The 27,558-nt window shown below is 45.9% G+C and overlaps 1 protein-coding gene across 2 annotated transcripts in view; it reads left to right on the top strand.

Moving 5' to 3' along the window:
- The window catches only part of STX18 (syntaxin 18), a 463,093-nt gene that overhangs the window by 423,131 nt on the left and 12,404 nt on the right, over nucleotides 1–27,558 (top strand). For both annotated transcript variants that reach the window (XM_069231086.1, XM_069231085.1), the window contains exon 10: nucleotides 6,201–6,281. In XM_069231086.1, the coding sequence (XP_069087187.1) occupies nucleotides 6,201–6,281 (81 nt within the window). The remainder of the gene's footprint in view (nucleotides 1–6,200; nucleotides 6,282–27,558) is intronic.

Genomic DNA, 27,558 nt, shown 5'->3' with positions numbered 1-27,558 from the left:
ACATCTGCCTGCAAGGCATATGCTTTCCAGGTGGCAAGGTCATCTGCAGAGATACAGTCCCTCTTAAATACTAACTTTCCAAAACATTTCGGAGAATAAATTGGGTGAATTTTTAAAACCTCCAACACAGCTGGGATTGTACATTTCTTTAAGGCTGTTGGTTCAGATTTTGTCAACTCCTTTTCCTCTATATTCTGCATTACACCTTCAGCCATACACTCTATTTTCTCAAGTGTTTTCGGGGGATTCCCTGTTACTTTGGCATTAATGGGCAGCGTTCTACTGTTGCCATTCTTTCTTCACAATGGCTGCCCCTACCCAACAAGGAGGACTGATGGTGCTTCCACCATCCCATCTCTGTTGTAAACCCGTGGTGCAGTACTTTGGAGCACCACTCCTGGAAGAGCTGGAGTGCCACTGGTCTAAATAATTGAGACTGGTTTTGAATTGTGTGCAGCCCGCCCTTCATTGCTTATGGTGCCCTTTTGAGCATGCACTGGAAGTGTGTCTTGTTATGTAGCGCAAACCTTCACTGAATGCTGATATGTTGATGTTCTTTCTGAGGGCTCATTACCAGACATGTACATTTAGATTGCGTTTGTTGTTTACACGCCACCCACGAACAGCCTCCAAGATTGTACATAGTTAAAAATAGGATTAAGGCTGTAGCACAGACACATAATCCGTAAGGGTACCACAAAACAACAATGAACAGAACCCCTAAGGACATGATTGCTAGTAAGCTAGAACTAAGAGTAACACAAATATGAGGCGGATCAAAACGAATAGAAAGCAAGACATAGCATATATGCGGCACTCAATAAACTGACAGATATATTTCGATTTATAAGTTAAAGGTAAGATATGAACAAAATGTACCCAACAATATATAAATGTATGTATGTACTGCAAAACAGCGAATTGTTAAATGTTAATAAAAATATATTCCCCCCCCAAAAAAAAATAGATTGCGTTTGTTGCAGGAAGCTTCCAATGAGTCGCCCTCTGAGGAACAAGTGGCTCTTGGTGCTACAACATCTGGCACTGCATGGGATGCTACCGCCTTAGCTGGAGCTGAGGCAATGGAACATGAGTGCTCTCGCTTTCCTTCTTTGTCAACACATTGGTTTCATTAACATCTGCCTAAGTTGGAGCTTTCCATGATTCTATTAGAATTGATGAAATTGGCGATTTTCTAAAGGACCATGATTATTGTTGAATTGCTGACATTTGACCTTATATTGATTGGTATGTTTTTAACTTCTAAATTGACTAGTTTTAATTTGGCCTGCATTTCTGAAATGGAAAGGGGCCCAGTGGAGGATATTGACTGTGAAGCAGCCCTAATGCATCCCCGGGAAGTGGGAATAAAGGCTAGCCTGCTGCTTAAACAACTTAAAGTCTTTCATATGGTGTACTACTCTAGATCGCGACTGCATACTATGGGTAGGGTGCAGGCCCCTAATTGCCTGCGGTGTGGTGAGGATATGGAACCCTTTTGTGGTCATGTCCAAACATAGACATACTAGAGAGAGGTGGTGGCCCAGCTTGCACACCTCCTGGAAACTCACATCTCCATTACGCCACAGTTTTTACTACTGGGAATTCCGGGGATGTGGACCTCCCTAGAAGGCAACTTATTTTCTGTGCCATGATCTTTTATATGGCAGAAAGGGATATGTAGGAAGATGGCCTGTGGTTAGCACCTATGGTGTTATCACCTTATACCAGGTGTCCACTATCAGTGAAGTGTAGGCAGTGTTTAGGAAGTCAGGCTCTAGAGGTAGCTGTGGATAAGCAGCCAAGGCTTATCTGGAGACATGCAAAGCTTATACCACTACAGTCACACATCACTTACACACATGAAAGAACCACACAGTGTTACAAAAATAAAGGTACTTTATTATAGTAACACAAATACTAAAGTACTGTATAGGCACTACCCAACTAGAAGTAAGTAAACACACTATTATATACACATTAGAAGTCAGTGACTAGCATAAAAAACAACTGCGAATAAAAAAACAATAGAAAATAGTGAAGGCCCTAGGTAGAGACCAAACCATATACTATATAAGTGGAATGTGAAGGGCAGTCCCGCACCCAAGGAAATGGAATCAGTAGAGGGGAGCTGGAGGAACTAGGAATACAATGAGGTAAGTACCAGGGTGACCCCCAGCAACCAGGAGAGAGGAGTTAAGTACCTGTTTTTCCTCAAACCCACAGGAAAGCTTTGGAAAAGGACTGTGCAAGACCCAGACAAGACTGAAAAAAACCAAAGGTGGATCCTACAGAAGAAGTCTTGCAAAAGAAGGGGACCAATTCCAGTTCGAGTTGGAGTGTGCAACTGTGGCAGGAGCCACTATCCACCCTTCTGTGAATGCAGGACCAGGTCGATGGTGGATGAAGAAAGTCAGCAGTGCAGCACAGGAGCAAAAGAAGAGTTCCAGGAGTGATGCAAGTGATGTCTCACGTCGGCGTCGGTGATGCAGTCAGTCAGTTGTGCTGGAAAACCACCAACAAGCCTGGGCAAATGCAAGAGTCAGAGAAGAAGGTTTTTCAAGGCCGAAGAGGACCAGCAAGGCCCAGGGTACTCCACACAAGGAGGGGAGTCCGAGGTGATCCTCAGTAGCTGGTAGAGTCACAGGAAGAGGAGGCAGCCCACACAGGTATCCCATGGGCAGCAGGCAAAGGAGTCTCAGTGATGCCCACTCAGCACACCTGGAGAGGAGTCCCACATTGCTGGAGCAGCAGGCAGGAGACTGTGCTTTGTAGGGAAGAGTGTTGGAGGCCGGGGCTACACAGAGCATGAAGATTCCTTGGAGTAGGAACAAACAAGCCTTAGTAGCTGCAATAGTCATGGTGTCCTGCAAGAAGAGGCAAGGGCTTACCGACTCCCAAGTTGGTCAGCTGGTAGAGGGGACCCAGGGGACCACTCCAGACCCCCACCTGTGATGCAGATCCACGCAGTTACGGAGGAGAGAGGATCCACGTAGCCAGATGTCTTTGATGTTGGTTCCTGTGGATGCAGGGGAGTGACTTCTTACTCCAAGAGAGATTCCGTAATACTTTTTGTGCAGGCTGAAGACACGTCGTCCTCAGATGGTGCACAGCCAGGGAAATGTTGCAGTTGCTGGAAGGAGCCGGAGAAATAAAGTTGCAGAGCGGAGTCATCGCTGGAGTTGCAGATTGTCAGTTCCTGGAGGGTCCAGTTGCAGCCCCAGTGGCCAGAAGATTAATTAAACGAAGCAGAGGAGTCCTGCTGGAATCTTGCACGTCAAATCTGAAGATCCACCCGGGAGGGAGACCCCAAATAGCCCAGGAAGGGGGATTGGTCACCTAGCAGGGTGACCACTTATCAGGAGGGGGCTGTGACAGCACCTGCCTAACCTGGTCACTGAGATGCTCCCAAGGCCTCTGCCCACCTTGGATTCAAGATGGCAGAATCAAGTGGCCACATGGAAGAGCTTTGAGCACCTCCCCTAAGGAGTGGTCATTCCCCTTTCCATTGTACAGTTTCACGCCAGAGCAGGGACTGGGCGGCCCTGGACTGGTGCAAACCAGTTTATGCTAGGAGGTCACCATATGTGCCCTTCAAAGCATACCAGTGGCTAGGGGAGGCTACCCCTCCCAAGCCATGTAACACCTATCTCCAAAGGGAGAGTGTGTTGCCTCCCTTTCCCGGAGGAAATCCTTTGTCCTGCCTTCCTCTGCCTGAGCTGGCTTCCCTGCGCTAGTAAAATGGAGCTGGAGTTCGTGGGGGCACCTCTGGTCTGTCTGTTGTTGAAGGTCTGTTGTTGAACCTGCTTCTTGTTTGATGGCTTTCCTCCTTATTTGGTTGTCCCTTCTCTGGCGCATTTCCTCTTTACTGTATTCTCATTGGATGGCTTGAGTTGCTGCACTGTGGCATCACTGAACAATTTTTTTATTTGAATTTTAATACTTCATGTGTGACTTTTTTTGTACATAAATACTTTTTGAAGAGAGCGGAGACCGGCAGTTGCAGGCTGCTGCCAGGTCACTCAGTTTTTACTCCTTCCCCATGCACTTCAGCTCGACCATTGCTCTGTGCCCCTCCCATTTCTAATTCTGTTTTTATATGTATATTCTTTTTATTTGAAAAAAGAAATACTGCCTATAATTTTTGGCGATGGCCTGGCAGCTGCACACTGCTACCAAGGCCGCCCGTTTTAATGTTGCTCTTTCATTAAGCATCCTTCCCCCCCCCAGATCTCGACTCGGCTGTTACTAATGGACTTGTTTTTTTTTTTTTTTTTTTTTTTACAAAAATGCCCATTTTTGCTGTGGGCCCGACATGCACATTGCTACCTGGTCGTTTGATTCTTCTACAAGTCTCTTTCTTCTTTGTGTCAGTGTGCATACTTTTTTTTAATTTTTTTATTTACCGTACAAAAATTATTATCCACCATCTTCGAGCAGTGAATTAACTTGCCATTCTCTCGCGATTGCATAACAATGCATAAACATACACCGGTAGCCTTTTTGGAATGCATTTTATTTGAGAAAACCCCATTCTGAGATTAATACGGTAGCACATGAATGCTTCATGATGTCATAACGGACAAGCATGCCAAAGCGGCCATTTTTTTATTGTTTTGCCTGTGCCAATTGAAACCAGTATTGACAACGCTAGTTTGCGGCTTCTCATATTTAAAAGGTTAGACCAATAGGCTTTGCCAATGCTTATTAGATTTGATCTTAATGTACGATGTTCAGGTGACTCCTTATTATCAGTTAGAGACCTAGGTTTTTCTTTTACAGATTAAGGTGTTTAAGTCTGGTTGGTTCGTTTGAAAGGAACAAAGACTACAACTAACAGAATGCATTAGATTGTTAAAGGAAACTCCAGGAATGAAAAAAATGGTGTCTCTGATGGTGTCAGTACCATGGCAGATATTTCTAGAGCCGGCATCACTGTGCTCTAACTGAAAAAATCAACATATTGGCCATAAGTGGCTTTTATATGAAGTGTGACACCTGCACCATCTGTATAGGGCTGGTTATGGGTAAGAGGTGCTCCATGAGGACCTCTGGCCTGGGAAGTCAGGATTGTATACGCTGCCACTCGGCCCTCCTTATGCATAACTGCGATGGCAGAGGGCTGCTTGTTTGTGGGTATATTTGCAGAGGCTCATTCAGAACAAGGGGGAGGGGGGGTTTTGGTGAAGACAAGATAACAAGGATACCTGCTGCTAATATACAGACGGAGAGTAGCTCATCTGGGGACAATTAATGCAAGCCAAGCAAGTAGGTTCAGTACCATCCCAGTATAGATGGAGGGACATTTCTTTAACGTAATTAGATTGAGAGAACATTTGTATTAATGTTTGCTCTGCTACTGGTAGTTACTTAGCATTTCTTTTGAGTAGCGTAGAGTGAAGTGGAATGGCCTAGAGCAGTGTGTGTGTGTGTGTTTGTGTGTGGCATGGATTATTCTTTTTTTAAAGATGTATATAAAAAGTGCAGCATTGAAAGAAACACTAACTGGATCGCAGCATAAGGAGTGAATGGACACTGATTAAGATGAATCAATCAGTGCTTGGTCCATGCCTCACACAAAGAAAATGACGCTTGGCATATGGTGGCCAATTAGGAGGCAGCAGAGAAGACTGACAATGAAGCAAATAAATGATAAGCAATGGGCAGTCTCCAAGCGCTTTATTGTAAATAATACCCTTCGTCAGCGAGGGAGAATGAAAGGCATGCACTGTCACAGGCTTGACCTAAAAGCCAGGTTTAATAGAGTGACAATGCAGATTAGTATAGCGTGCCGCCAGTGGACTTTCAGAAGGGCCCGTATTAGTTGCACAAGGATTGCAACTACAAAATAGCACAAACAAAAAGAGGCATCTAGCACTTTGGCGCATCCACAGGTACTTCACGTCATCTGTGAGGTGCAGTGCACTTTTCACTGTATTCATAGCACATGATTTTCTTCTTTCTCAAGGCCCTTAATTTACAATCTTGCAAGTAATAAACATCACCAAGAAGTGGATTGAAAACTGGTAGCCTGTTTGTTGCTCAGCTTCAACTGCCTTTGTACATTATACTCACTTTGTACGCCGAATTGCAAGTATGTCAACCATTTTAAGCTATAATAACATCTGATAGGACACACTTATGTGCAGGCTACTTTGAAGACTTTCTGTCATTGTACCTGTTTTTCCTGTTTCAAATAGGAGGGTGAGATTGACAATATTCACCAGCTAGTCGTAGGAGCAACTGAAAACATCAAGGAAGGGAATGAAGACATTCGGGAGGTAAGTCACAGTTTCTTTAGAGTTTGCTTTTGAAGCACCGTGCATGTGATTATTAACTTTTTTGAATAGAGCTTCATATGGACCAGAGGAGCAATACTGGTGTGGGAAAAGGGATTAACCTTTCTTGCTTTATTCTTTATTCGGTTGGATAATTCCAACCATAAAACAGACAAATACATATCATGTAACAATCTGAACAAATTAAAAATCATATATTTACAAAGCTTAAAGTACATCCAAGTATAATTTCCCATACAAAATTCAAATGATAAAAACCTATAAAGAAGATTAAAATGAATTTATGCTATTTCGACAGGTTATGGCTCCCTTTAAAAAGGACCCTACCCCCTGGCACACCAACACATCAGAAACCATGCGCAGCCACAAATAGGCTGGTCGGTACTGCACGAAGCCCCTTTCCTTCAATAGGGGGAGTAAAAATTGATGCCTAAATGGTGCATACAAATCATAAAACAGAGTAAAATTAATCAGAGACTGTAGGGACACCCCATCACATGGAGAGATTTGTATTGAGTTTGGGTCAAACTGTCTCAGAGGAAAGTACCGATTGCTTCTGATTACACCTAACAGAAATCGAGAGATGAGTGTCCTTTCCCAAACGTTCTGTATTGCCAAGAGGTACATCTCTGGACCAGCCTGAGTTTTTAGCATAAGGAAATCCCTAACTGATTTCTTCCTTAAAACCTCTGCCTCCCTCTTGGCTCCTAAAATGTTGAGATTTTCCTTTGCCTAACGTTTATCAGAACGTGTTACACACTCTGGAGCATTAAACATATCTGGTCGACCAAGGGAGATCGCAACTTCTCTTATGCATGACAACCTGGGAATATCCAATGCGTGTTAGCATGTCATACATTCACAGAGGATTTCTCTATTTAAGGAGGCACACTCATTTGACCAGATGGAGATCCATCACAAAAAGGGAGCAATCTTAATACCATTCTCTATAAAATCCAAATCCAATTCTACATGCATGCAAAAGGCAGAGGTGTTTTGTCCCACACCTAGCAGCCTTCTAAAAAAACACATTTCTTCTGTCATAGGTGCCCTGCTAGCTGAGTAGCCCCAGAGTGATGCCCCATACATTAGAACTGGTAGACATTGACGCCTGTACAGTTCCAGCAGGGGCTTTATTGGTTTATTCCTCACTCTTGAGGCAAACTCAAGGTGGCTCCCACAGTGGCATTAAAACGGGCACATCTCCTAGAGATGCAGGGTTTCCAAGTTCCCTTCTCATCAAAGGTTACCCCTAAATAGGGGAATTCCTGTACATGGCTCATTTGTTGGTCGTTTATCTTCAGCGCACCCACCCTACTCAGCAGTTTGCCACAAACCATAAAATGTGATTTACTACTATTAATCTCTAAGTCTAAGTAAAGTTTCCGTACGCTTTAACCACCTCGCGGAGACCATTCATGGTGCGGGCCATAAGAACTGCATCATCTGCATAAATCAAAACCGGGACACTATTTCCATCTATCATGGGAACATCCTTACATTTTCCCACTAAAAAATCATACAGCCCATTTGTATAAAAAAGAAAAGGGGTGGGGGCCATAACACCCCTTTCTAACACCCCTGCTGAGTCCAAAATATTCTGTGCATTCCCCCTTCGACCCACAACTCACAGTTGCATTTGTTCCTAAGTGCGGAGCAAATCTACAATCTGGGGCTCCAAACTCATCAGGGTTAGTTTTTCCCATAACTTACTTCAGTTCACTTCATCAAAAGCACAGCTCAGATCCAAGAAGGCAAGATAAAGGGTACCCTGCTTTGCCTGCGTATATTTGCCAATCAGCATGAGCAAATTTAAACATTGCTCTTGAGTGCCACGCTCTTGTCTAAAACCAAACTGGACCCTACTCAATACCTCATGTTCACTCATCCAATCCTCAGTACGCCTTAACACGATTCGCTCCACATTTTTCGCGGAGGAATCAAGAAGTGAGATTGGGCGGTAAGATTTTGGGCCACTACAGTTTCCCTTTTTATAGACGGGGGCAATACACACCGATTTCCAGGAAGCAGGGATGCCTGCAGTAACTGCTTCATTGAAAACTGTAAGCAATATAGGTGCCCACAGCTGAAGGCAGCTTTTATAAAAATCCAGACCTCAGGAGCAATATTGCAGCCCAACCCTTCCGATGTTTCTGTCTCAAAGGTGCCTCTATTTACAATCTTCCAGAACAGGCCTGGGTCCTAGGTGCGCGACGTGCGTTCCAAGTCCTCTCATGCCTGCTCCTTCAGCTGCAGTTTCCTTCCCTTCAAAACAGATGTATAATGGGCTTGCACTCTACTAACATGGGCCTTTTCTCTCGGCTGCGCCTTAAGTGCCTTCTTGAGGGATTTCCTCGCCTTCTAGCAGGGTTTACTAAACCACCCCCTCTGTTGCTTACCAATGGGTTTTACAACAGCGGTCATACAATCTTTTATGGCTCCATTTACACTCAGCACAGCATCCAAAACGTCCTCTGGTAGGGGGGATTCGGCCAGGAGAGTCCCTATTATCAACTTTAAATTTTGGCCCACAACCCTCTCCACTATTTACAGAATGTTCCCCTGTCTCCAAGCAACTCTTCTTCCCTGATCTTTTATTCTCAGAGAAACCGGCCCCCCAACCACCGGATTATATATATTAAACAGGTAATTAAAAAGGATCATAAGAGGGTTATGGCCACTAAGTTGCTGCTCTACCATCTCACCATACAGAACCCAATTTTTCAATGCTGGGGACACAAAGATATAATCAATTATCGACCCAGTCCCTCTTCCAATAAAAGTTGGGACCTGAAAGCCACCTACCCCTTCCAGATCGCATATATTCAACAGACCCAAGCTCTGGAGTCCCTTAATAAGGGACCTTCCCCTTATATCCTGTATTCCTTCAGATACAGATGCTCTATGGTCCATGGTAAAGTACCCCCCTATCTTTGCATTGAAGTCCCCTGATACAACAGCACAGAATCCCAAGCCACACACCTCCAATCTACACTTCAAAGTCTGTAACACTGAAAAGAGGGACCCAACTTTTCATCCAGAATCCCATACAGCGTTGTAAAAATTTACCATAAGGACATTAAACTTATTTGGGAAGACTACTCATATAATAAGGAGACCCCAGTGACTGCAGTTTATTTGGAATGCTCTAGCTATCTTAGAAGACTGGATCAAATTAACTAAACCCCCTTTTGGGCGGCCACCTAGTAGTCGCTCAGCCACAAGTACGAACTTTTGGTAGCCATCCCACACTGCTTGCCCTTCGGACCAAGTGTCCTGAAGCAAGATGAAATCAAAATCTGCCATGTACTTTACCTATTGCCCATCTTGAAGTTTGGTATCATACCCTGCCACATTCCAAGAAATTAGACGAGACTGAAAAGTCTTCCCGGCCTGCCCTGCCACGTCCATAAATACATTATAGGGCTTCAATGGAGCCGCAAATCCCCTGTCTTCCAGCCCCACTGGAGGCCCACATACGCGGTGTCAATCGATCTCCTCCAGATCAGAATGTGTGATAAGTTTATTTTCTAAACTAGTTTGCTGCAGTTCTACCCGTACATAGTCGGAATTCCTGGCTCAAAACCGACCTATGGGCCGAGTATGCTTATAAAAAAAAAAGCCCAGGGGGACCATACCAATCTTTTCCTTCACCTGGGACACCCAACGTTGTGTCGAGAGAAACCGTTGGGCCAGACCTGGATATCTACAATTCACAATAACACAATCCCCTTTGCCTTCCTTTTCCTGAGGCCCAACCCACCCAATCCTTCTGACAAACAAGATATCCTTAAAATCTTCACACATAAAATCACAGTTCTTGCCCAACCAGTGGCATATCTTGTTTTTCAGCTGATCCATGGATTTGCTTATTCCCGGCATTAAAGGTAGGCATTAGTGAGCACTACCACATAGGGGGCACAGTCCAGAGGGAGCTCCAAGCGGACGAGTGGAAGGCCATTGGCCAAAGGCAGATTTTGTTCCCACCTCTGTTCTTGAGAAATCACTGCCCTTTCCCTGGACCCGCTCCCAAGTTTTTGTTCAAATCCAGACCTGCCAATATACCTTACAGCTGCAGGCGGATTTGCAAGGGCTAACTGTGCATCTGTCCTGAATCCCTGAACTTGAGCGGTATAGGGGCTGCTGTGCAACTCTTTCCAGGACTGTGGGATTTTTCTCCAATATGGACCCCCACCCCTCCCCATCTATTGGGCTTTGGCACACTGGATCAAGGGGGACATAATTAGCTGGAACTGTAACGGAATCCCCCCTACCACTCAACAGGGAAACTGCCACCTCCAGGGCCTGCAATTTTTCCAATACCGAGGCCAGGCTTTCCTCAATCATTCCTTAAATTTTTCCAAGAGATTATCAGCACTGGGTGCTGGAGAATGACTAGCATCAGTGCCTTCCCAAGTTCCAGGGCAAGTCGGATTTCTAGACAGATTTTTTCCCTGGCTTCTTCAGAGGTTTTTTCCATTTAAAGGGGGGGGGGGCTAATAAAGCTGGGAGGGGGGACCGACAGGACCCTACTACTTTTTCTTGATAGATCCTCCTATCCCTTCGCCTCCACTACCTGCAGCGGGGATTTGGGCTGATCCCCCTGCTCTGTCAGTGGCTTGCCATCTTCATTATAAAATGGCTCCAGGGCCTTAACATTTGGTGGGGCTTGCTGCCAGTCGGTCAATTCCATCGACAGGCATCTCTCTACCAAGTCAATTTCCTTTGCAAATACCCCAACCCCTCACTCGGGCACGAACGAGTCTAGCATTGTTTTTGTTGGCCACTCCCCTCCTACAGATTGGTCCCCTTTCTACTGGACCCTCTTTCCTGCCCATCCTAACGGATGTCAGACTGCCTCTCAGATGCATCTCAGATATGCCTCGTCCACTAATTTATTTTAGGAAGAAGCGACCACCACCTCAGCTTTCAATCAAAGTGGATATAATAACTTTTAAACTCTCACCCTACTATACCAGGCTTCAGAGGGGTGGCCCAGCCCAGCCTCGCCTCTTCTGGCCACTGACGGGCCTGCCCTTGGCCCGGGCGCGTCCTGCGCCTCGGGCCTCTCACCGAACTTCTAAAGTGCTCTCCAGTCTCCTCCCGTGGCACAGATGCTCTGCCCTTGCCCTGGGGCCTGCAGGGACCTCAAGTCCCCGGTTCAGCAAAGATTCAGCGTGTCTTTCATTTAGGATGCAGCAGCAAGAGCTAATGAAAGCAAAGTCAACATCTCTGGCTACTCTGTTGATCTTTTGTCCATGAGATTGGCTTTGTCTGCTTGCCACCAAGCTTGTGCATCCAGTCCCTAATTGTGCCACCAACCACCACATCCAGTTCTCCTTTTTCCGCTTATAAGGCAGGACACAGGGATTAGAGCTTTCTGGCACCTCCCTGTTGTGGCAAGTGCTCTGTTTCTTTTGCTGTTGTTCCCTTTTAAAAGAGTGTTTTTTTTGCATTTTCTCCTTTTCATTTGTCTAAGCAAATAATAAAATTACCTTTCTTTGTTGTGCAAGCTTTTTATGACTGATCACAAACAACTACTCTTGCAGCAGGCCAGCAATAAAGCCTGTGCTTTGTATTTTTAGAACGTTCAGTTGAGTTCCTTAATCTTATGTGCTGAAATGCATCCGAGGTCCCTAAGCTGCCCTACTATGTCACAGTCCAGAAAGAGATCTTGGACTTTGTTGTGGGACGGAAGCTGTTGCTTCTAAGTACGAGTAATTCTGTTGTTGGGCCTTTTACTGCCCATTTAAGAGGTCCATCTTATGAGTTTGTGTATTTGCAATGATCATTTGAAAGTAAAGATTTCGGGTTATGTGGTACTGGATACAATTGTGAAACCACATCTGTCTGAAAGGCTTTACAGAGGGGTACTCCTGAGTTGGAACACCACTGATCTAGATGAAGGTGTCCTTGGGTGATCAGGCTGAAACCCCTCACTGTGGGAATATTTAATTTGCTTTCCTTTAGTGCACTGTTAATATTTCCTCAGTGTCAGGGTTGATTGTGACTTCCTCACTGCTAATCCTAATAACAACCAATCGTTCTCCCACTTCAATTAACTGTACTGGAATATGCTGGAGAGCTAGGTTGTTAATGTAATATATGTATAAAAAAAAAATTCATGTTGATTTGTAGAGTGCCCTAATCACCTTTGAGGGTATCCAGGCACTAGAGGAGGAATAAGGCGAGAGGAACTCCACATGGTTATTTGCATAGGTAGTTCTTAAGTTTCTTGTGGAAATTAAGAAGTACTGAGGTAGTTTGTACCAAGTTTTGAGTGTGATGTAGAAGAACATGCACCTTCCTGCTGTGCTTTTGAGAATGCTGGGGGAGTGCGAGTGAGGCTGAGTGTAGGAGCCTGACTGGTTAGTGGAAGTGTATTTGGTGGTTTATGTATGCTGGTCTGATATTGTGCAGGGCTTTGTATGTGTGAGTGATGAGTTTGAATTGGCTTTGTTTGTAAATAGGGAGTCAGTGGACCTCTCGGAGGTGAGGTGAGATGTGGGTGTGGCATGGGAGGTTGTGGATGTCTTGGGGCAAAATTCTGATAGGTTTTCTTGACCCTCAGTTTGAGCTGCTTGGAGATTCCGCCATAGAATGCTTTGCCATAGTCAAGTCTACTAATGATGAGTGTTTTTTGACAGTTTAACTGGTGTTTGTGGCAGCCATTTGAAGATCTTTCAGAGCATGCATAAAATGTGGAATCATACAGTTTTCTCTGCATCAACTTGTGCTGTCATATTGAGCTTATTGTCCAGGGTGATTCCCCAGGTTTCAGGCGTGGTCGGTTGGCATTGGTCCTAGCTCGAATAGCTACCAGGTGGCATTTCATGTGGAGGACTCATTTCTGAAGGCCAGTACGTGTGTCTTGTTAGAGTTAAGCCTCAAGCAGTTCTTTCTTACCCATTCTTCTACCTTGGTCATGCAGTTGGTGAAATTGGTTCTGGTGGTGTTAGTGTTGACCTTCATGGAGAGGGTGACCCGGACATCTTTGGCTTAGAAGATGATGTTGATATTTTCTGGATTGAATGGTGTTGGTGAGGGGTGTCATATGGATGTTGAAAAGGGTAAAGCTGTGGGACGATACTTAAGGAGACCATGCAGATCAGGTCCTTCGACTCCGATGTGAAGGGTGGCAGTCTTACTTTTTGGGTTCTTCCTGTGAGGAAGGAGCATATCCACGGGTCCTTGGATGCTGATCTTGTGGAGTATTCTTATGAGTATGCTTTGGAAGACTGTATTGAATGCCGCAGAGAGGTTGAGCAAGATAAGGCCTGCTGTCTCTGCTTCCACCTAGGATGGTTTGGAGGTCGTTGGTGGCTACGGCGAGGGCGCTTACAGTGCTCTTTTTTTTTTTCTAAAACCTGATTGAGTGTTGTCCAGCCAGTGGTGTAATTCGAGGTTGTTGTGAGCTACTTGTTGATGGCCTTCTCTATCACCTTGGCTGAGTAAGGGAGCAGGGAGATCAGAGAGAAGCTACTCAGATTGTTTGGGTCAGCCAATGGTTTCTTGAGAAGGGTGTTGAGTGTGACATGCTTCCAGTCTTCAGGGAATAGGGAAGGTGTTGATGATGTAGATGAGGGTGGTGCTATTTTGTGTTACTCCCAGGTTGTAGATTTGATGGGTGTAGGGATCTGTAGGGGGCCCTGAGTGGATGGACTTCACAATGAAGGCTGTTGCTTCTCTAGTGAGAGTTTCCCGTTCGGTTTTATGGTCGTCTTGGTTGGTGATGGACAGAATAGTGATGAGATCTTTCTATGTTGCTATGCAAAGTTGCTGTGGATGGCTGCAATTTTGTTGTGACAGAAGTCTGGTACATTGTTGCAGAGATTTTAGATGGGGGTGATTCTGTTGACAGAGGCTGGTCTGTGGTTATATCCTTGACTATCGAGAAGATCTCCTTGCAGCTGTTGGTGCTCCCTACAATGCATTCAGCTAATGCTATTTTCTTTGTCCCTCTCAGTTACTGATGGTAGTACCTGAGTGAAGCCTTCTAAGTGGTTCTCTCGGTGGTTTTAAAGCTGGCTTTCCATTCTCTTTCTAGCTGTCTGCAGTTTCATTTGGAGTCTCTGAGTTCCTCTGTGTACCAGTTGGCTTGGTTGTTTGTTCGTCTCTGCTTGTTGAGTTTGATGGGTGCGAGGGAGCCTGCACAGATCTTAATCTAGTTGTTGAAGAAGATGATATGTTTGTTATGGTTGTACGTGGGGAGTGGTTGATAATGTGCTGAGGATGTTGATCCAGTCTGATCCTGCTATTTTGTGCCAGTTAGGGCTGGGTAGGCTGGCACTGGTGGACATATTGACTTCGAGTTTGCTGATTTGGAAGTACATGAAGCAGTGGTCAGTCCATGTGAGCGTTGACGTAGATTAATTTGTCCTTGGGTAAGGGAAAAGTTCCAGTACCTCCTCCATCAATAGTTTAGATAAAGAAGATAACGCATGAGAGAATCAAGGTACGCAATTTTACCTCAACTAATTTCTCACAGGCAAAGACATGCAGCCTCCCTTATGGCAGCTTACAGTTTGCTCAGTTGGGAAAGCTTAAAAACGTGTGGCATTTCTCTTTTCAGACTCTGTGGAAGAATGTCTTAAACTATATTCAAAAGACGAGGATGCAGCCTTGCAACAGCTTAATATTAATAAAGGCCTGGATTACACTACGGGTAGAGCTATGAATGCCTGCGGCTGCGCAAAAGGAAGATGTTCCATTCTTCCTATCCTCTTAATGTCAAGGAATAAAATTGGTGCCTTACACTTGGTAGCAATAGGTTGTTTCACTCTTTTTAAGTACAATCACTACTGTACCATTTAGATGAGGGTCTTAGGCTTTAAAACTTTTAATTCTCCACGTATGAAGCAACAGCCTAAACCTAAAGCATTCTGCATTCTGTACACCAGTGGGGACTTTAAACCTAGCCTAGAGTCTTTTTCAGTTGCCACAAGCCAAGATCCATCAAAGAATGTAGCCTGAACTGCCCTTGGGGACGCAAGGTGCTCTTCACAGGATCTTGAACATATATCCCCGGTAGGAGAGTATCTGTCCACCTTTTACCATCAATATACTCTTATCACTCACCACCAGTGTATACTCTACCATCATCAAGGACAGGAATCCATCAAACTTTCCGTTATATTCTCCTTCTTATTCTTCATTATTGCAGAAGTAATCTACAGACTTTCCAGAGAGGATTCAAAATGTATTTCAAAATGTATTTTAGGGATATAGATCCTAAGAATGAAAGAGGTCTTTTATTTATCCTTGGTACTTACTTGTGACCATAAAGATCACCATCAACAGATCTTATGACCCACATTAATTGAATGTATGTGAAACGTACCATCAGAAAGGCTAACTCAAATCTTGAGGAACATGCAGGTAAAGGACTATTTGACATCTTGTAAATTTCCCGGATGAATACTTTCATAATCAAGGATGAGTGTTTCTCTTCTTCTACTTTTACGTTGGAGAATGGCATTTTTAATACAAATGTCTGCCTTTTAGTCTTATTTCTGCCTTCAATTTCTTTGCAAAAATGTATTCAGTGCTCGTGGCACATATCCTCCTTCAGGAGGTACACTTATCCCCTTTCTCACAGATGGAGGACCATCTTCCCATAAATAACATTTTAATTTGTTGCTCCATTCTCTTCACTTTTTCATAGAAACACAATATTCCATGAGTGTAAATTTATTTGTGGATTCCTTTATTCAAATCAGATCCACAAATACACAGCCAACACGTGTTTTGAGAGACAGCACCATTCCTCAAGGCTGTAAGTAATACAAAAACATATTAAAATATAATGCATCATAGTTATCAGTTTAAAATGCATTTACAATTTTACATAATTCAAGTCCTCTCTAGTGACATACTACTGTTCCATTTAAACAGATTATAATATTGCCCGACCTAAATACTTTGATTCTAAATATGAAAAATAAAAATCATTCAGTACTTGTCTCAGCCCTTATCACCTTACTTGAATGACTGGATAAGTGGATATCAGTCTACAGTTTCTTGTCAGGAGAGCCTTTATGTTGATTGCAGTGCTCTGTTAAATCTGAAATTTTGCATTAACACAAACGATTGATTTACTTCTGTCAACCAAACCTGAGTTTATAGGATTAAATACATACCCTTCAACTGGGTCCTGCATTTCCACCCCTGTAAAAGATTATTTCCTTGATTGAGGCAGTGGTTGCATCCATTTTCACACATTACATTTTCCAACTGGAGACATACGTAAGGCAGCTAATTGGGCTTTTTACCATCATACTATGTGCAAACAATACTGTTTGGTGCATCCTTCAGGGGATGTGCAGCTTTCTGTCTAAAGGCTGTGGGTCTTTTCCTGATAAAAGCTTTGTCAGGCTATATGCTGTTCAACCATTGCCCTTCTTCACCCCCTTTCAACATTAAAAGCTGAGAAATCAGCCATCTGTTGGGAAAGAGGGATAGGAAGAAAACAGTCTTATATTCATAGTAATTCTAGCACCATTTCCGTGCTGCACCTTCCATGCAGCACCATCCCATGTCTGAAAAAAGAAGTACCAACTGAATGCAACACTGGGGGATGCTTGGGCAGTGGCTTATGCCCACGAAAAGGCATTGAGGAATCCTAAGCATTTGAAACAGCAGTATTCTTTTTTGAGAAGCTCTTTTTAGGTCTCCTGTAAGACAGCGCATGCACTGTCGCATTGAGATGTGTTGTTTTCTATAAAGTGGGCTTTACACCCACCCACTGCATATCATTGGGTTAATTTTCACTCTCGTTTAGAAGCTTTCTATCCATTACCTCACATAGGCTTCCCTGCTTTTAGAGTGTTTGTCCCTTCCTGGAGCATTTTCGAAGGTCATGTGCTCTTCCCTTTTTTGTATGCACATTTACATTTACATTGCCTTACATGTCTAAAAAAAACCATGTGAAATGTTTGCCTTCTACATTAAGCCTTTCACACTAATGAATGTACTTGTACTTAAAAAAAACACAACAAAAAAAAAACCTTTTTTTGACATGTTAACTGTTTCTTGCAACTATATATTTTCCGGTCTTCATGTTGCTTCGGATGCGTACTTTAGCTTACGAATACAAAAAGAATTTAACATTTTGTTTTCATTCATGTTAAGTCATAAGAGAAGGTTAGAAGTTTGGTCTTTCATATTAAGACTTCCACCTTATCGTTTTCGTGTTGATTCAGCTGCTTACGTTACCTTACTTGTACAAAAAGGTTTTATTTTTTTTATTTTATTTTTTACTTTAGATTAAGCTGTTCATTAGAGTGCAGCAATGTGATCTATTTTTTCCTGAGTTTGCCAGCACAAAGCACTCTTATTAACAAACAATTTTATGTAGGAGGGAGCCAAGATGGCAGGTGTCGGGCACTCCTTGAGCGAGCTCCGTTTCGACTCACTGTGAAATCCTGCCAAATCCCATCCAACCCATTGTTAATACTCTCAGATTTGTCCCCGATACCCCCTGCTTGCGGTGATTGACTTGCTGAGGGGAAAATAGCCGAGTTTGTTGCACCGAAGGGCTGCCACTTGACAGCGATGCCAAGACTCTGGCTGAGCAACAAGGCTACAACGGGGAGTTGAGTAGCCCCAGAGTGATGCACGGGGAGGCTATCACTGACTGCTCCTTACTGGCCTGGAGGTCTCCCTTTTAGGAAAGTACCCTGTTTCTTGGCATGGTTACCCCCATGTTCTGCCTGTTGTCAGTGTGTTTGACTGTGTTCACTGGGATCCTGCTAACCAGGACCCCAGTGATCATGCTCTCTCCCTGTAAACTTAGTTACTTGTACCACATACACCCCATATTTGGCTTACTGGTGCCCCCAGGTAAGTCCCTAGTATATGGTACCCAGGGTATTGGGGCACCAGGGCATCCCCATGGGCTGCAGCATGTATTATGCCACCCATGGGGAGCCCATGCAAAGTGTGTCTGCAGGCCTGTCATTGCAGCCTGTGTGAAAGGGTGCATGCACCCTTTTCACTACAGGTCACTGCACCAGGTCACTGTAAGTCACCCCTTTGGTAGGCCCTCCTAGCTCAGAGGGCAGGGTGCAAGTACCTGTGTGTGAGGGCACCCCTGCACTATCAGCGGTGCCCTCACGAACTCCAGTTCCATTTTCCTGGACTTCATAAGTGTGGGGTAGTCATTTTACCTGTGTACTGGACACAGGTCACTACCTATGTCCAGCTCCATAATGGTAACTCTGAACCTGGGCATGTTTGGTATCAAACATGACAGAATCATACAACAACACTGAATTGGAAGTTGATTCCATGCACTTTGGGGTATTCTTAGAGAACCCTCAGCATTGCACCTACCAGCCTTCTGGGGTTTTCCAGAGGTTTCTGACCTCCTGCTGCTTGATCAGCTGAAGCCCAGCAAGGCAGAACAAAGGATTTCCTTTGGGAGAGAGGTAACCCCCTTTCCCTTTGGAAATAGGTGTTACATGGCTTGGGAGGGGTAGCCTCCCCAAGCCACTGGTATGTTATGAAGGGCACATTTGGAGCCCTCTGTGCATTAACCAGTCTACACCGGTTCAGGGATCCCTAGTCCTTGCTCTGGTGTGAAACTGGACAATGGAAAGGGGAGTGACCACTCCCCTGTCCATCACCTCCCCAGGGGTGGTGCTCAGAGCTCCTCCAAAGGGTCCCTTGATTCTGCCATCTTGAATCCAAGGTGGGCAGAGGCCGCTGGGAGCATTTGGGTGGCCAGGTGAGGCAGGTGGCGTCAGAGCCCCCTCCTGATAGGTGACCAATCCCCCTTTCAGGGCTATTTAGGGTTGTCCCTTGGGTTGGGGGTCCTCAGATTCGGCTTGCAAGATTCCAGCAGGACTCCTCTTTGACCTCTGTCCACTGGAACTGCAACTGGACCCTCCAAGAACTGACATTCTGCATCCACGACAAAGACTATGCTTGCAACATTGTTTCCACAGTTCCTTCCAGCTGTGCATCCAGGACAGCAACTCTTCAGCCTGCACAAGAAGGAAGAAGGAATCTCCCTTGGAGTGAAGGTGTCACTCCTTGCATCTGCAGGCACCAACTGCAACGACGACCGGCTGTGTGGATCTCCTCTCATCCTGAGCTGCGTGTATCCTGCATCACAGGCGGTGGTCTGGAAGAGTCTTCTTGCCTCTCTGCCAGCTGTCCAACTTTGATGGAGGTAAGCCCTTGCCTTCTCACGCAGGACAGTACTCCCATGTCCCGCGTCTCTTGCAGCAACCAAGGTTTGTTGGCATCTCCTCTAAGGGATCTTCAGGCTCTGTGTAGCCTCAGCCCCCATCACTCCTTCCTGCAACGCTCGGCCCTCTGCGTGCTTCTGAGGCATGGGACTCTTCTCCAGTTGTGCTGTGTGGGCTCCTCTGCAACTCCTGGTTCCTCTTCCAGTGGGTCGCCTGTGGGGACTGCCTTTTCTTCTGTGGACTCTCTGCCTTGCTGAGGGTTCCCCCATGACTCCCTCCATGGGTTCAGTCCCCCTGTACCTTGCAGGTCTCCGGCAGCTCCACTTTTGCTTTACCGCAACTTCTTCCTTTGCAAAGACTTGTTGGTGGCTTTTCCACACCACTGACCAACTGCAATCATCCATCTGGCATGGGACGTCGACTGCAACCTCCAGGAACTCTTCTCAGGCTCCAGGGCTGCCTTGCTGACCGTCTTCGTCCAACCGCCAACTACCTCCTGCATCCACAGACAGGTGGGTAGTGGCTTCTGCCCCCACTGAACACTACTGTGGTTTCTGGGCACGGTCCCCTTCTTCCACAGGTCTTCCTCTTCAGGAATCCACCACTGGTTTCTTGCTGTCTTGACTGGGTGTTTCATGTTCTTCCTTTTGGGTGGTTTGGGGAAAATCGAGTAACTTACTCCTTTCTTCTTGGCACTATTTACTTACCTTTGGGTTTTAATAGTTCCCCCCAGCTCCCCGCTACACATTCCACTTACCTAGGTGGGGGTCCTGCATTCGCATTCTATTTTTTAGTATTTGGTTTGGGCTCCCTCTAAAGGTCACCTTTGCCTATTTGCTATTGCACTGTTTTCTATCATTTTAAATCCCTACTGCTCATTACTAGTGTACATATCTAGTGTGTTACTTACCTCCGATTGGAGGGTTGCCTCTCTAGTACTTTTTGGTAATTGTGTCACTAAAATAAAGTAACACTGAGTATTTTCTTTCATGTGTGTAAGCGCTGTGTGACTGCAGTGGTATTGCATGATCTTTGCATATCTCCTAGATAAGCCTTGGCTGCTGATCCACAGCTACCTCTAGAGAGCCTGGCTTCTAGACACTGCCTACAGTACATTAATAGTGGATACCTGGTATAAGGTGTATGTATCTTAGGTACCCACCAAACACCAGGCCAGTTTCCTACAGCCCTCTCTATAGGAGGTGACTTGAACACACTGAAAAAGCCCCTCAGGTGCATCTGGAGGTAGATGCATTCTGGTCTCTGCTGCCATTGATTGGCAGAACTGCGGCCCGTGCCGGTCGTCGGGATAGGCAGTGATTGGCACTGAAGTGGAGCGCTCTGGTTGAGCCGAGGGGAACAAGTGGAGTGGCGCCCGGTTTGAGGGGGCCCTGAAAGTGGTAGCTTGCAGGTGAGCAGAAGAGCATGCCTTGGGCTGGCGGTTCCACCTGCTCTCAGCACTATGCCTCAGGCTCGCCAGCAGATTCGGGACCGAGGCTAGGGTTCGCCCTTGAAGCGGCGCAAGTGCATCCTCTCCCCATATCCTGACTGGGGGACAGTGCGGCCCACATTGCAGTTAGAGTGAAGGGATTTGGAGAGGTAATCCTTGTGGGACCCTGTGGCTAAAGGGCCGAATGGATGATCCTGGGGCTGCGCACAGGGACACAGTTCTAACTAGCCTCGGGAGTGAGAGCGCCTGGCTTCCCTGTAGCATAAGGCGTTTCACTGGTGTACATGTGGATGCCCCCAAGCCACGTCACAGAGGTCAGGTCCCTCTTCTGCGGGAGCGCTGCACATGTCGGATAGGGGCTAAGATAGCCCTGAGATTCCCTGACCCCCATCTAGAACCATTCAGTTCACCAGTTGCGCTTGCACAGTCGTGAGTTTTATGGGGGAGATCAATGATAGCCCTTACCCTGTCTGTGTTGGTCTTGTTGCTGTACCATCACTGCTTGGTTAAAGGGGTGATGATTACTGGGAACAAGAGGGAGTGATCCCCCTCATCCTGTCGGTCCCCCAAAGGACGCTACAGATGGGCTGCTGCCATAGCTGATACCACTGAGGCACCGCCTGGGATACTGAACTGACACCAGGGGGGCCCGGTTGAACTGCGTCACGTAGGAGGCTGCAGAAATAGTAGAGTAATGGCAAAAGGTAAGGACTCCAAGCCCCCGTTCACTGAAAAATAGATTGCTGCACAAAGATAGTGACGCCCCCAGCAGAGCCCGACCTGCCTGTAATGCCTGACAAGGCTACCCTTCTCCTGGCAATACATTCTTTCAGAGAGGCCCTGGAGGGAAGAGTAGAAGAGGTATGGTAGGAGGTCTCCCTTCTGCGGCTGGATCTCCCCAGTATGGTAGAGATGGTCACGTCAGCCGCAAATCAAAACTGGAGGATATGGTCCATGACCTTCATTGTAAAATGACAGAGACGCAGACCCACCACTAAGGATGTGATGTGGAGACTGGAGGATGCGGAGAACCATACCAGGTGGAACAACTTAATGTTTGTGGGGTTCCCTGAGGGGGTTGAGGGCACAAACATTCTCAAATTCTTAAATTCTTGGCTATGACGCATTGTGCCCCCCTGATAATTTATTCTGCTTCATAATTGAACACATCCACCAAGCACTGGGGAGCAGACCTCTTCTTGGGCTCCCCTCCAAGACCAGTGATTGTCCGCTTCTTAAATTTTCAGGACTGGGACACGATCCTTGCAGAGGTGTGCAAAATAGGAGAAGTCGGACACGGCAACTCCAAGATTCCCATTTTCGCCGACTATACCCATGAGGTCCAGAAACCGCATTGTACCTTTGACTCAGTGAAGGCTAAACTGCGGAACATACAATGATAGTATATCCTTCTATTTTCAGTTAAATTAGAGGTCCTGTTCCAGGGTAAGGTATTCTTCTTTCAGACCCCAGAAGATGCCTGGGCATGGTTGTAGAAGCATCCACGGTTATTGGGGTGTGGGGGACGAGGGAAGGAGCCCATCCGAAAGACAAGCCAAAACCCAGGAAGAAAAGTAAACGACTACAATGGAGAGGAGAAACGCCATGGAAGACAAGGCCAATGGAGTGGCAAGAGCTCTCATTGGACTCAGAGGGAGGCCAGACAGCTGCCACCAAAAAAAAGAGGCAATACTAGTGACCCAACAGGGGATACTACCCATGGTTAGACTGAGGAGGACCCGGAGACCAGCTCATATACCCTTCATCCTTTGACAGAAGCCTTTGCTCACTTGGAACATGAACAGGATGTCCCCCCTTCAAGTCACAGTGGCTTCTGGGACTAGCACTGGCAACACAACCAAGGGATTGGCACCCACGATCCAGGGCCGGAGAACATTAGACTTTGTTTCTCCCTGCCCAACTGTGCAGGACTTCTTTCTTGATATTGGGGTAAAGGTCCCTGCCAACAGGGGTGGTTGATTCTGTTTGTGTTATAGTGGTTTGGTGGTTCAGGGTTCGGTTGGTGGTGGTGGGATACAGACATCTGTGCCACCCTGTTGAGAAGTTATTGTTGCATCATGGGGATACACACCTGCAGGGAACATTGTGGGGTGAAGGGGGATTGATGCACATTATGGGACATTTAGTTTTTGCGTTTTTTGTAGTTCAGAGTGCTAGGGAACAAACACACAGACCATTTGGGAGTCCTTCAGGGGGTCTCACGCTATATATATTCCTCCCTCACCAAGCATCCATAGCAGACCTTTTAGGTAAATTTCTTGGGTCTCCCACTTCCTCCAGTGCTCCCGCCATTTAATTGGCAGAGGCCCACATCCCCCATACCCAGGGTGAGTAGTGGCAGTTGCGGAGGCAGTATTCCCTCCTTAGATGCTAAAACTCTTAAGGTCCTCTCTTGGAATGTGAATGGTTTGGGAGGCAAGGTCAGGAGGGGCCTGGTGAATCAATACATTAAGAGACTAGACCCAGATGTGGTACTCTTACAGGAAACTCACCTCAGAGGGACACAATGGACACTCTAGGAAAAGGAGCCTGTGTTACACTGTCATAGTTGGACTCTTGCTCTAGGCAAGACTGCTGGTTTAAGGATGACAGTACTTATGTTTGTAGGCGACTATGCCAATCCTACAGCAAATCGCAACTGTCGTCCCAACCCTCTGGGCTCACAAGCAGCACCTCACCAAAAACCCAAACAGAAAAAGGTGATTTGTGGCAGCCGTTACACATGGACTCAAGAGTGTGACATCTCGGGGAGTGTCTTGGTTAAACAGAGATTACCCCTTTCTCACATGAACAACATGTCTCAATCAAACACAGGCAATGAAGAAGATGCAGTAAGGTTTTCAATAGGTTTTATTTCAACAGAACTGCAATCTACGATAAGTTGCATGGGCTGCAATGATTAAGATGATGAACAGTGCAAGAAACAGAATGGTAAAGACAAGAGTCATTAATACAAAGACCCCCACCATCTTGCAATATCATGAAATTACATGAAATGTCAAATATGTCCTAATACCCTAATGTCATGTACCTAATCTCTAACCTAGAAGAAGGCTATGTGTGATACACCTAATCTGCCAATGCCATGTTCATGAGAAGAGCCCCCCAACCCTTGTTACCTTGGAATGAGATCTCTAGCTCAGACTCCGTAGGGACACGAAGACTGGGTCAGCGTAAAGGCGACGTGCAGCATCGATAGCAGCGATGGCATCTGGTTAGAATCCCTCTGACTATCTGTTAAAGTGAGGAGTATTTATACAGATCTGCTTGGCCCCCTGACGTACGTCTGTTCCCAAGCAATAGATGACAAGACATGCTTGGAACGGTAATTTATATAAACAATTCCCTCGAAAGCGTGAGGAGGGAAAATACCTAATGTGTGAACACCTACAGTTTGTTTATCTTTGTCGCATGATATTGATACCTTAGCGCGGTGGCACTGATAATGCAAACTAAAACATGGGCCTAACTAAAAACAAGGCAGTCATCTTAAAAGATTTAATTAAATAAATGCACTAAAACAGAGCAAGCTAAGTAGGGTAAAAGTCACTAGGCGGCGGGGGCATGAGTCTGCAAGCCTAAGGCTAAGCTAACTCCTGTATCCCATTAAAACAAACTAGGATTCATACAACACTGGTGCATGTAGGCTTTCCTTCCTGATCCAGAGGGTGGCGAGCTTGATTAGAAGGAGCCCTCCTTTCCAAATGGTAAAACAGTGGACAGACTAGTATGTCATATATGTAGGAGTGCAGGAAGTCATGCTCGTTAGTGCATATTTCTCACCTAAATGCATGTCCACACATTGGAGAAGCTCGCTGAGATTTTGTTGGAGGATAACTGTCAGAAGCTCGCTCTGTATACACTAAATCATTATGACATCAGCGGTATTCTCAGAATACCGCGGATGCCAAGGGCGCCAGAAGACTTCCAGTGCTGGTGGTCTTCCGCCTGCCATATTATGGACACTGCAGGATTTCCGCCACAATAAGGATGGAAATCCTGCAGTAGCCATGCTGGCGGACGATGGTGCTCTGGCGCTGCTACCATAAGCACCGCCCCGCCAGTAGGGCGCTGCCACCCGTATTAAGACCATTAATATGGCCTGGCGGTGTCCTACTGGCAGGGTGCTGCTGGCGGTGGCAGCGCCCCTTCCTGTTCCCTGACAGACAACCTCCTCGCCGGACAAGGTAAGTCGGGCGTTCGACAGGGGAGAGGATGGAAGTGTGGCTCTGTTTTGTGTGAGGGTGTGGTGTCTGCTTGTGTGTATGCATGTGTGTGTGAATGCGAGTGTTGTGGTGTATGCATGGTTGTTTACGTGTGAGTGAATGCATGTATGAAAGTTAAAGTGAGTGGGTGTCTGCATGTCAGCATGTATGCATGCTTGAATGGGTGTTTGGATGTCTGTATGAATGCGTGCCTGAATGTGTGTTGGTATGTACGAGTGAATGCATGCATGGAATTGTAGGTGAATGGGTGTATGCGTGCTGCATGTGGGTGTCTGTGTGCATGTACGCGGGGATGGGGGGTGTGGGGTGAGGGGCGCTGTGTCTGTGGGGGTAGGGGGGTGATGTGAGTGTGTGTGGCTGTGTGCTTGTATGGCTGGGAGGGTGGGGGCAGTTGTGTGGTGGGTGTGTGTCTGCGTGTGCATGAAATGGTGTTGTGTGTGGGGGTGTTTGTTGATGAATCGGGGTGGGGGTGTTTATGAATGAGTCTGGGGTGTTTGTGAATGAATCAGGTGGGTGGGGATGTGTGTTTGAATTGAGGGTGGAGGGGGTGTGTTTGAATTGGGGATGGGCAGTGAGTTTGGATAGGGGCAGGTGGGGGGGTTAGGTGCTTTCTGGTGGGAGAGGGTGGGGGAGGAATTCCCTGTCATCGGTAGGCCCTAGCGCCATGGTTTTCATGGCGTTGCTAACGCCGTGGAAACCATGGCGATAGGCTGGCCTCTGGGTTGGAGATGAATATCTCTGGTCTGGTGGTTCATACCACCATGGCGGTATGAGTGGTGATGTGGCGGGTATACACCGCCAGCCTGTTGCCGATGATACCGACACATTAACTCTGGCGGTCAAAAGCCGAACAGTTAGGCTTATCAGAGAGTAGTGCAAAGCATGTGTTATACACATACAGACAATAAAAGAAGCACACACTCACTGACTAACTCCAGGCCAATGGTTTTTATATAGCAAAAATATATTTTGTAACTTTATTTCTAGAACCACAAGATTCAAGTTGCAGGTAAGTACATGTGCAAATAAGTATTAAAAATATGTATCAATACAACTTTGTTTAGAATTGGCAAGTTATACAGTTTTCAAATAAATAGCAATAATCTGTTTTAAAAGTTGACAGTGCAATTTTCAGAAACAGTTCCTGGGGGGAAGAAAAGTTAGCACATTTTCGAGGTAAGTACAAGACTTACAGTTCCAGTCTCTGGGGGTTAAGAAGTCTACTGGTTAAGGTTTAGGTTAAGCCCAAAAACCCACCCCCAGCATCACGGGCCGGCCAGGTGCAGAGGTCAAAGATGAGGCAAATTTAACGAGGGCTCCTCTTGAGGCTGGGGGCACTCGGATTCAGGCCTGCTTGCAGGTAAGTACCCTTGTCTTCAGAGAGCAGACCTCTGAGGGGTTTAGAGGGTGTTAGAAATGTGGTCTCTAGTTAGTCCTCTTGTCCAAATAGGGACCACAATTCTAGTCAGGGGAAGTCACACACAATCCAAATTATCCTATGCCCACCCTCTGGTAGCTTGGCACTGAACAGTCAGGCCTAACTTAGAATGCAATGAGTAAAGTATTTGTGCAATAAATCACACAGTAACACAGTGAAAATACCACAAAAATACACCACACAGGTTTAGAAAAAAATGATATTTATCTGGTTAAAGATTCAATAAGCACAAGTGGAGATATCACTTTTGCAAGAATAAAAAGAGTCTTAAATCTTAGAAATCAAATGTTGTCTCTTGGTTTCACAAAGTACCTGGTTTGTGTCAAAAATAACACGCACATAGACTGCAGAGGAGGAGATGCGTGGAAAAATAGGGTGTGCGTCGGGATCTCCGGCGCGGTACAGACGTGCTTCTTTTTATTTCCACTCTGCAAGGGGCTTTGCGTTGATTTCCTGCGCTCATTCTTGGTTCCTGTTCTGTGGAAATCCTGGGCATGCGGGACGAAGTCACAGGCGTTGCATCTATCTGGTAGGTGATGCGCCGAATTTTCTGTTGCACGGCAGGTTCAGCATTGATTCTTCATTTGGGAAGTCGGGCTGAGTCATTCCGGTTCAGCTGCACAGCGATTTTCTCGTCGCAAGATGGGCTGTACGTTGATTCTGCCAGGCTGTGCATCGATTTTCAGCACAAAAGGTGTTCCTTGAAGAGATCAAGTCTTTTTGGCCCTGAGACTTCAGAAAACAGGAGGCAACCTCAGTCTAATCCCTTGCAGAGCACTTCTCAATAAAATCACAGGGCAGCAGTCCTTCACTGCAAAGCAGTCCAGGTGAGTCTTTTGAGCAGCCAGGCAGTTCCTCTTGACAGGTTGCAGGTTCAGGTCCAGAAGTGTCTGATTCCGTGGGGTCAGCAACCCAGTTTATCTACCCAAAA

This window comes from Pleurodeles waltl, chromosome 4_2 (genome assembly GCF_031143425.1).
Source record: "Pleurodeles waltl isolate 20211129_DDA chromosome 4_2, aPleWal1.hap1.20221129, whole genome shotgun sequence".
NCBI lineage: Eukaryota > Metazoa > Chordata > Amphibia > Caudata > Salamandridae > Pleurodeles > Pleurodeles waltl.
The sequence above is the reverse complement of the archived record's forward strand: the minus strand, read 5'-3'. Positions and strand labels throughout refer to the sequence as shown.